Source organism: Sinocyclocheilus rhinocerous, unplaced genomic scaffold, assembly GCF_001515625.1.
Source record: "Sinocyclocheilus rhinocerous isolate Xijiao unplaced genomic scaffold, SAMN03320098_v1.1 scaffold1303, whole genome shotgun sequence".
Lineage (NCBI taxonomy): Eukaryota > Metazoa > Chordata > Actinopteri > Cypriniformes > Cyprinidae > Sinocyclocheilus > Sinocyclocheilus rhinocerous.
The window spans coordinates 800,601-811,425 of record NW_015625581.1 but is presented as its reverse complement, the minus strand read 5'-3'; the positions used below and the strand labels follow the sequence as shown (position 1 = coordinate 811,425).

At 39.0% G+C, this 10,825-nt stretch overlaps 2 protein-coding genes across 2 annotated transcripts; both read right to left on the bottom strand.

Moving 5' to 3' along the window:
* Window positions 1–221: 221 nt before the first annotated feature.
* On the bottom strand, window positions 222–2,974 carry LOC107753612 (neuropeptide FF receptor 2-like). The gene is made up of 2 exons (XM_016569819.1): window positions 2,807–2,974; window positions 222–2,048 (listed from the first exon to the last, which is right to left on the bottom strand). The coding sequence occupies exon 2, from the start codon at window positions 1,872–1,874 to the stop codon at window positions 585–587; it is 1,290 nt and encodes a 429-aa protein (XP_016425305.1). The 5' UTR covers window positions 1,875–2,048; window positions 2,807–2,974; the 3' UTR covers window positions 222–584.
* A 1,763-nt stretch (window positions 2,975–4,737) lies between these two features.
* grifin (galectin-related inter-fiber protein) lies at window positions 4,738–8,781 on the bottom strand. The gene is made up of 4 exons (XM_016569810.1): window positions 8,688–8,781; window positions 6,804–6,883; window positions 5,250–5,412; window positions 4,738–5,135 (listed from the first exon to the last, which is right to left on the bottom strand). The coding sequence occupies exons 1-4, from the start codon at window positions 8,697–8,699 to the stop codon at window positions 4,971–4,973; spliced, it is 420 nt and encodes a 139-aa protein (XP_016425296.1). The 5' UTR covers window positions 8,700–8,781; the 3' UTR covers window positions 4,738–4,970.
* Window positions 8,782–10,825: the final 2,044 nt, after the last annotated feature.

Sequence of the window (10,825 nt, the reverse complement as noted above, 5' to 3'; positions counted from 1 at the left end):
AAACTGCTGTTCAGATTTTTGTATTCACTATGGTGTTTATCAAACAACACCAAATACAAGAGTAGAGAGACAAATGTAGTAGTTTCATATAACAGCAGTGGCTCTGGGCATGTGACCAAAAGTGAGAATCTCATTGGTTGGCCGGGAGAATCTCATTTCTTCACTGTCCAACTGAAAAGAGATTAGAACATCTCCACGTAAAAAAAATTCCATCGCATTGACGGCATACGAATGTTCATGTTGGTCTGAACAGCTGTTCATTCAAATTAAAATATTTATCGCACTGAATTTTCGCATTCAAACATTTGTCTTGGTGTGAACAGGCCTTAATTGGGCATATATGTGCAATCTGTGTCAGTGATGTCTATACAAAACCGTCCTTTATTTACAGGAAGTCCCACTTTACATCAAGCAACTTTTATTCATGTACAATATATGCAACGATACAATGTAACTGTGGACAGTTAGTTATGAATACAAACTATGCTGATGTTGCATCAAATCATCAGAATCACATGCTTTTTGACAGTACTACAAAGCAAATTATAAGTGCCCTGCGTCCTTTTAGGTACTATGCACCCTGACTACAAGTTTGATAACTCAGGATTGCTTGTAGACATTATCTTCTCTGAGAGGCTTTGGAGAGACACCATTTGGCTGTTGTTGGAACACCAATCAGAAAGAGTCTCCACCGACACCTGGCTCACGGCACCCTGTCGCCGGCCAGATTTCTGCTTTTTGAGAGAAAGCAAACTGGACAGTTTAAAAGAGCTGGAGGATCTAAGGACGGAAAGCATTCTCTGATGATACCTGGACCTGACTGCTCTGGCAGAGCGGTACAAATCGCCCAAGAAACAATAGCAGATGGGATTGAGGCTGGAGTTCGTGAGGCCCAGCCACTGCGCAAAAGGACGACTCTGCAGAACCCAGTGAGGTGGATGAATCTCGCGGTCAATCAGGATGTCTGCAACGTAAAGCGGGAGCCAGGAGACGGCGAATAAGAGGACCAAAGTGACCACCACCTTGGCGATCTTCTTGCGCATCTTCAGATGTGAAGCGTGCATGGCATGGCTTCGTGGATCAAAATCGTCAAAATGATGAGAAGCCTTCCAGAGCTTCCTTCCCGTCAGAAAACTGATGATGAGGTTGAAGGTTACGGGGATGCAGTAGAGAGCTACGAAGAGGAGCACGTTGTAGACCTGCTTGAGTCTCGCCTGTGGCCAAAGCTCTCTGCAGATTGGCACGGCGATGTCGATTAAGTGGATCTCGTCCAGCTTGATCATGAAGAGTAAAGGTGCGCAAATGGCTGAGGACAGGATCCAAACGCACACGATGGTGATGTAGATCTTCTTCTGGGTGAAGTACGAGAGGGAATTGAATGGGCTGTGAACGCTGTAGTATCGGTTGATGCTGATGACGGTCAGGCTGAGGACACTTGCCGACACGGACACAGCCTGGATGAAGGGAACGGCCCGACACAGGAGGTCTCCGTACACCCATGCAGTGTAAATGGTGTGGCCGAGCGTGATGGGCATGCAAATGCAAACCACCATCAGATCACACACTGCCAAGTTGATGAGTAAACTCTGGGTGGCACTGATGCTCTGCATCCTCTTATTCTTCTGGCAGGTGAGCATTCGAATGGCCATGAGATTTCCAATGAAGCCCACCACAAATGATAATGAATACATGACGGTGAGAGCGATAGTGGTGGGCTCTTTGATTGTCAGCAGCAGCAGTCTCTCCAGCTCTCCACTCTGGTGGAGGAAAACATCATTCGCGAAGTCCTCGGCACCGGGGAAAGAGGCGTTCAAGGACAGCAAGGCGTTTGAGAGCAGATGCTCTTTTTTCAGCAAGCCTGCGGTGAAATTCATATTCCTTTTGTTTCTCGTAAATGTTTGGGGGATATTTGTGATGTTTTGATATGCGGTAGTTAGAATCCAAAGGCTGCTTCAGACATCCCAGAGTCGATTGCTAAAGCTCAAGGCATCTTCATCTTCAGCCAAAACCAGTAAGGTAATGAAATCCATCATTTAGCCAACCACCCTCTACGGAAACATGACACACATTAGCAAGGAAATTAAATTACAAGATAACAAGAAATCCAAGCAATTGCACTGACTGAACTGTAAGCCTTAAAATACAGTGCCTGATTAATGATAAATATCACAAATAACTTTGTCTTTTACATTATATTACATTTTCATTTTTTCTCCACATTCTTCTTATTTGTCCAGCTAGATTACATTGTGAATTATGCAAACCACAATAAGTCAGCTGCTTAAGCAGGATAAATTGTGTGTGACATTGTGTGATGCTTCTTAAGGGCACCATTTAGCAAAATTATACTCTCATTTCAGACCGTTTTGAGCTACGTATTTGTAACCAACAAACAAAACCACAAGGGAAAACAGGCATTTGTGTTACTGATCTTCAGAAATAATTAAAATGAACTCTCAGCACAGGCTAGTACTGATTAATAATAAATATGACATATATCTCTGTCTTTTAATATTGCATGCTTATTTTTCTTCAAAATCAAGCAAGATTAAACTGTGCCTATACGCAAACTCTCAGGAACTAATGATCTGGAGCCACAATAAATCTCTAAATCTAGCTGCTTAAACAGAATAACGTACTGAGTCGAAAATCCAACTGTTTTAAAGCTAATTTTCCTCTGGTTGTCTCCGTAAGTTAAGGCACTTTCTTCTTATTTACTTCTGTCGTGCATTAGAGTAATTATTGAATGCACAATACAGCCTAAACTGCATCAAAATGAATGAATTTGAGAAATATTAATACATACCGACAATATGTGTGCGTCATGTGCAGTCAGAGGAAGGACTGGGTTCAATGTGCTTCTCCTTAATCTCCAGCTGATGGGAAGAAATGAGCGTCTGCGGATGCGGCGCACACGACTCTCTGCTGGCGGAGCTGCTGCTTGTCTCTGATGTGATGGGAGCAGTTTTCTCATTCACCTCATCGCTCCGCACACACCGAGGTGTAGTGGCTGTGTAATTAAAGCGGCACTCGCCAATGTTTTGCTAATGAAAAAAGTTGTACACATAACCAAAGGAACAGCACTTTTTAATAGGTTTTTGCATATTCGCAGGAAATGAAGACTCTACAAATGACATTTTTGTTCAAGAAAAATCTGTTTTATTCTACATGTAAGGGGTCGCCACATCATAGGTGCTTCCATGAGATCACATGACCAGCTGCGTCATTCAATTAAATAATAATAATAATATGTTCACCTTACTTAGAACAAAAAGTAGGCCTACATAATAACACACAAACATGCCTAAAACCAAAACAAACAAGCACACCAAACAGTTTGATCAATGGAGCTCGAGTCAATAGCGTAGTCCAGAGTGATGATATTGATCAGCATGTATGTGTGTGATCCACCGGTCCAAACTTAATGAGTATGAGTGGAAAAAACGTCCACACAAGAAAACCCTGCTTTGAAAACATAAAACAATCTGTGATAACACACTGCTCTTAAGCCACAGAGTGCTGCACCATCAAGCAAATGCAGTCACAGCCACAGGAGACACTGATTTTTACTTAATATTGCGCTGGGAAGGTTTATTTTTTAAAGTTCATTATAGGCACAGCTCGAAGTCTTAGCTGCATTAATGCTATTGAAGAAAGTTTGCTTTATATAGACATTTACTTTCTCACATTGTATAGGGTAAGTTGTTACAGTGGGAACCTGCAAGTATACAGTCTATTATCAGCTTTTAATGGCCTTTTAGGCTGTAATATTATATGATGTGATGCCCTTATGATGTAATGTACTTTGTTAAAGCACTTTGTTTGAGCTATGTTTAGCCAGCCTGCTGTTAGGATACACATCAGCACTCTCACCAATTGTTGACGTCATGGGGAGTCTCTGCCAAAAAATGAGAACACAGATGCGTTATCATTGATTAGAGCAAGATTTGTGACCACTTATCACTGTACTACTCTTCAAAAGTTTGGGGTCAGTAAGATTTTTTTCCATTTTTTACTTGTTTATTGGAAGTAAACACATTTATGATGTTACAAAATTCTTTCTATTCTCAACTTTCAATTCATCAGTTAATTGTGAAAAAAAAATCTACATATATTTCAACATATTTCAATGTTAATAATAATAAGAAATGTTTTGTGAGCAGCAAATCAGCATATATGAATGATTTCTGATGAATCATGTGACACTGAAGACTATGATGCTGAAAATTCAGCTTTATCATCACAGGATGTATAAAAATGAATGTATTTATTTATTTTAAGAGAAAGTTTAGTCATATTTTGTTCATTTGTAATTTGTACACTTTCTACATGCTGTATACTTATTTTTATTCATTATAAGTACGTTTTATATTGGAAGACTGGTTTAAGTACTAAGAGTTTTATGTTAGTTTGACTAATTGTCATATGTGTGCTTTGTAACATTTTAAACTTTCATGCTACAGTAAAATGCTTATGTGCAAAGACAAAGTAAAACATATTTTGTGTTCTTTGAGAACACATGTGATGTCACAGTAGAACAAGACTATTGATGTTTTGTTGTTTTTCAATGAAATGTATATTCATATCATATGTATTAATAAAGCATATTTATTTGTGAGCATATTTTAGTATTGATTTCTTAGGATGTTTCATCATAAGCAGACTCAGATGGACCTGAGCATCTATTTTTGACATTGATTTTGTGGAAAAACACAAATTCTGAGTCACCCAGATGAGTCCTTTAGGAATCTTTTCAAACCTTCCATTTATTCACAAATTCATATGAATATGAAGTTTAGGTAAGGCATGTCAATGCCAATAATCACACCTTTACAGAGGATAATTAACCCAAGAGGATAATTATGAGTATTGAAAGGTGTGTAAACAGAGATGCAAAAAACAATAACCCACCATAAACAAACACAAGGCTCACTCCAAATGAATCATCTGTTTGGCCTTCTGCCCACCACTTAATAAAAATGTTTTTTGGTGATCTCTAAAGAGGAGATATTGACGTCATTGACCACTTGTAATTTTGTGATGGTCTTCAGGTCTTCCACACGGTGGTTATACTGCATCACCTTGGTTTCGTCAGTGTAAACATGGAAGTTATCATTGTCAGAGTCAATTTCAATCTGTTGAGAGACAAGGAGTCGATGCTGACTAAATCATCCTCACTCATAATCAAACATAATTCCTGTTGCTCATGATACTTAGTCAATAAAAATGTGCTCGTTATGCTTTATCACCTGGAAAGGCTCTTCTATCCCGAAGGGGAAGCTGTTGCACCTCTCCTCCTGCCCCCAGTGGTTGGCCATGTAGGAGTTGCAGATGATATCTGACTCAGTGAAGCGTGGGTTGAAATGGAAGGCTATTCTGTCATCGCGGTCACACAGGAAATTGATCTCAAACCTTGAGGACAGAGAAAGACACATACGCTATAATGAACAAATCATTTGGACCAATACTGAACCTGAGACCACTGCTTGAAGGCCTATCATTGCGCTAAGATGAGGCACTTGCGTTTGAGCGTTTCTCCATCACTCTCCTACAAGTGAATGCTAAACGAGAAATGATGGGAGAAAATCATGTTTGACCCAGACGATATTTTAGCTTGTATCTGTTTCTGTATAGGAATAATAATTGAACCGCATCTGAATGGATCCCAGGAGAAATCTCTTCCATTCTGTGTTATGTATAAAATAGCATATAAATTAATTGCTGCATGTGCTTGTCTCCTATGATTGTCACATTATTATTGATACATATACTTCTCTTTAATTACAGCTGTGTATTTGGTTTCATTGCAGTTATTCTTTATAATCAACCTGATGAATGAGTAATTCATCAGTATGAGTTATTCGTACTCCGAGATTGTAGATGTTTCTGTTTCAAGAAAAAAAAAAGAGAAGATCGGTACTGATATTTTCATTCTCAAAAAACACTTTTTACATGAGGAGGAGGGTGTGACGGGAAAAAATAGACGACTCAAAAACATTGAAGACACGTAAAGCAGGTATATTAAAACACATGGTCAAACAAGCAGATGACCTTATTAGATTTCTTTAGCTATGGTCTCTCTCTTGCATGGCTCATTGGCTTATATGGTCCATTCTGAATAGTGATAACAAAAGTAACTTTCATCTATTGTATTAGCATTAGCTTAACACTTAAAGTCCAGATAACAAATATATGTTCTTAGAAAGTTTTCCTAACATTCCCATTAAGTTCTGAAAACATTATTTATAAATAATTAAAAATGTTTTGTTTTTTTCTTGGATATGTGAACGCTAAGGACAACATTAAAGGGAATGTTCAATTGTATTATTTTGCAGACATTTTGGGAAAGTTGCTGAATGTTCTCTAAATAAGTAGTCTTCAACTCAACTCCTGGAGACCCACTGTCCTGCAGAGTTTAGCTCCAACCCTAATCAAACACACCTGAAGCAGCTAATTAAGGCTTTCAAGATTGTTTGGAGCATCAAAGACAAGTGTGATAAAACAAGTTGGAAATAAACTTGGGAGGACAGTGAATTTCCAGGAGCAGAGTTGAAGACCTAGGCTCCAAACCACCCAAAACTATTAAGTAGTAATGACTAGACAATAACATACTTCAGAAAAACTTTCTATAAATGATGTATAAATGTTTTTGTGCTAACGTTTCAGAATTGTATTAAAAACCAGATAGCTCTGAAGAAACATTCTATTAGCATTAGTGTTTTTTTTTTGAGAGAAGCTTGCCAGAACGTTAGCTGAAGTTCTGGGAACGTTCCCTGTTAGCTGGAGAGGGATTGAAGACTTACTTGCTGGCTTCTGCTGGGGTCTCTCCTTTCAGGATGACACTCCATCCTGGACATAGACCATCAGGACATGATGCCTCAAACTGTTACAAAACATTAAAAACATAACAAGCATCATTTTCACTGAATAGTAGAGAGTACATTTAGGGTTTTTCAAAAGGATGATGTTTATGACAATACTGATAACTAAAGGCTAATATCATTCCAGCATATAATGTATATATACACAAATACAAATTACTATATATATATATATATATATATATATATATATATGTGTATATATATATATATATGTATAGATAGATAGATAGATAGATAGATACAATAATAAAATTCATTGACTTGGCTGTAGGTAGATTCTGGATAATGCTGATAATGTCCAGATGGCCTATATCAGCAGATATATAAGCCTATAGCATTGATCTATCACTAATGTAGAGTATTTACGGTTCAGGCGACCCAGGGTGCTTAGGAGCTATAATTGTCCAATTACCAAAGGCTTCCATTCAGGAATCTCATCTCTGACTTCATCATGAATTAATAGACCTTTGTTTTACTGCATGGCTATCACTGTTTAAGAAAGAAATGAAGACGTTAAAGCAATATTCTGTAGCCTGAAGCTATGACATTAATAATCAAGCAAGCAGTAGTTTTTCATGCAGATACAGTAGCTTGCAAGGATTGTCAGTAACTGATCCCATTCGTCACTGCTGAATGAAATCCCATCTTTCTTTTTCTTCTTTTTTATTTATTTTTTGCCGTGCAAGGCATAAAAATGAATTGCCTAATGAAGTCAGCAAAATCCCAGTTTGCAAAAAGAAAAATATATAAAGGCATAGCATAAATAAAAAACAAATAAGAAAAATAAATAAATAAAAATGTTGTTTATTTGAAATCTATAACCCTCCTTTGTTAGAACAATGCGCGCTTAGTATTTGCTTCTCTGATGTTATGCTGATGAAAGCAGTTTAGATATCACATGGACATATACAAATACTTTGCTAGCTGGCAGAAATCAGGCAGACATAGAAAACTGAACTCAGCAATGGCTGAAAGAACATTAGAGGATGACGTTCCTTTGAGCATAGGTGAGACGTCGCCTGCATCCACATTATCAGTTCAGCTCCATTGGCCAGCACCTGTTTTATCTGAGACGTTCATGTGCCACTATGCTGTGCCGCATGCTCTGTTATCTGGATTATGAGCCACTTTCATAGTGCTTGGTGCCACAGAGCGAGGACTGTTTGGGTAACTGAGGGGAATTGCAAAACTCGTCACGCTTCCTGTGCTCATCACTGCTAGGCGTCAGACTCCGGTTACTGCTTGCAGAGATATGGTTGAGATTTCATGCAGCATATATTAACATATATTGCAAGCAGCAACCAGTATCTGTGAACTAGAAAAGTGCAGATTTGGAGCCTTACCAAAAATCATTGGTTGTTTAAAAGCCTCTCAATGACATTGGAAAGGAAAGCAAGCTGATTTCTGGAGTTTCACAGGTAGTGATGGAGTGTTCTTCAGATCGAAACTGAGCCTGTTTTAATGCCCCCATTACTTTAAGTGCAGCCGCATGGAAAATAATTAAAGTATCATTAGTTTAGCTTGCAGAGAGAGAGAGAGAGTGATGAGCTATGCAGAAGAGTTAAGTGTCACGCCACCATCTTAGAGGAGAAGAAGGTATGCATTTTAAATCAAATATTAAATTATTAAAATTAAAGACCAATGCCAGACCGAAAACTGTATTAATCACATCAGCAACTTTCCATTTATGTGCTCAAGCACATTTTAGCATCACTAAATCTTGAAATACTTAGCTGTTACTTAACACAATAAGCAAACTTGACCTGATTCTGTTCGCAGGTTAGCAGACGGTGTTTTCCTTACCCGTAATGCCATCTTGTCGGCAGGGCCGTCTATTGATCAGCTTCCAGCTGGATGTGTTTTGGCAGTGAGGGGTCATTTAAAGAGAGGGCAACACCACGTGAGGGTGAGCTTAGCAGGATCTAGGCTGCAAAATGGGCTTTTGTGTGTGGCAGGTTCATGCATTAAAAAAAATGTAGCGTAGAAATACAATGCAATACAATAGCTTTGCCTTAGGCCACATGGGAAGCTTGTGACAGGCAACCAGAAATAACATTAGGTCAGAATTACCGGCGAAGCATTTCAGGTACTTCACCAGTTGCATAAACACGATTGCAGATATAATGGAAACAGTATATGGAAATAATGATGTGGTTAACGATCCATCGCTCATTATGCAACACAAAACATCACTATTGAAATGAATCACAGGATTTGTTTTTCAGCCAATGGAGTGTATACATTATCTGGGGGAAGATAATGTGATTTTGATGGCCGTATTTCAGCCGCCCGGGACTCCTGCAGGAGTTGGCGGAGAGGAATTGTTGACATCAGCAATTTGCGAGAGGTGCCATGTGACGTTTTGCAATGTTTTTTTTTTCGGTAGCGGTGAATGATTGGCTGCTGATCCTGGGGATTAAACAACTATCCGTGTGGGTGTCTGTTTGGGCTTTATAGCCTATCAAATCTGCCAGCCCTCAGGAATTTCCTGTCTGCATTTAGTCACAATGGCTCGCTAAAGCTCATCAGGGCCATATGTATGTCCCTGCTTACAGCTGCAAAATACTCTGAATTTCTATAACACCTAGGCCTTAACAATACTTGAAGTTTATTAATAAAACATCATGGTCTTGTGCACAATATCACTCAAACTTTGCACCAAGTTAAAGCAAGTAACAAAATCAGACAGCTCTTCTAAGCAGACTCTTATTACAATGGCCTTTGGAGACTGAATGTCCAAAATTACCCACTCTACTCTCTCCCAGTGATCGTATATAGTTTGTATAGTTCAGTGTGTGTGTGTTTACACACATGGCCCCTGGCTCTGGATTCTCATCAGTTGATCAGGCGGTTACATGCCCGGGGGCCCCACCCTAAATACCCTCCTCCACCCCTGAGATAGTAGGGATGGACACAGCAGCATTCTGATCACAGTGTGCTGTCATCTTCATGCATGCCAGGGGCTCCGTCCTGCCAGATTACATCTCATATGAGGCTGTGAGGTGCCTCTCGGGTACCACAAGCCCAGACACACAGTGACAACAAATGGCTTGGAAGTGGATGGGGGTCTAAACAGAATGCTAATATGAACTATCAACCACAACACACAAACAAAGCATTGTGACACATCGTGTCGCTTCTAATGTCGGTGCTGTAGTGATATCAAACACTCTCTGGTGAAGTCTGCTTCAGGCGTGCAGGAATCTTGAAATTAAGTGTATGAGTCTTGTGAGAAAAGCTATTCACATTTACATAGAATGATAGAATGATAGAACGCTAGAACGCTAGACAGATAGATAGATAGATAGGTAGATAGATAAAATATAGATAAATAAAATAGGTATACAGATAGATGACAGACAGGTATACAGACAGACAGACGACAGACAGGTATACAGACAGACAGACAGACAGACGATAGATAAATAGACAGATATATAGACAGACAGACAGACAGATAGACAGACAGACAGACAGACAGATCGATAGGTATACAGACAGACAGATAGACAGACAGACAGACAGACAGATCGATAGGTATACAGACAGACAGATAGACGATAGATAGATAGATAGATGGATAGATGGATAGATAGATAGATAGATAGATAGATAGATGATAGACAGACAGACACAAAGATAGATTGGTAGATAGATACAGACAGACAGACAGATAGACAGACAATAGATAAGATAGACGATAGACAGACAGACAGATAGACAATAGATAGATAGACGATAGATAGACAGACAGATCGATAGGTATACAGACAGACAGATAGATAGATAGATAGATAGATAGATAGATAGACATGTAGACAGGCAGACAGACAGACAGATCGATAGCTATACAGACAGACAGATAGGCGATAGATAGATAGATAGATAGATAGACAGACAGACAGACAGATTGATAGGTATACAGACAGACAGATAGATGA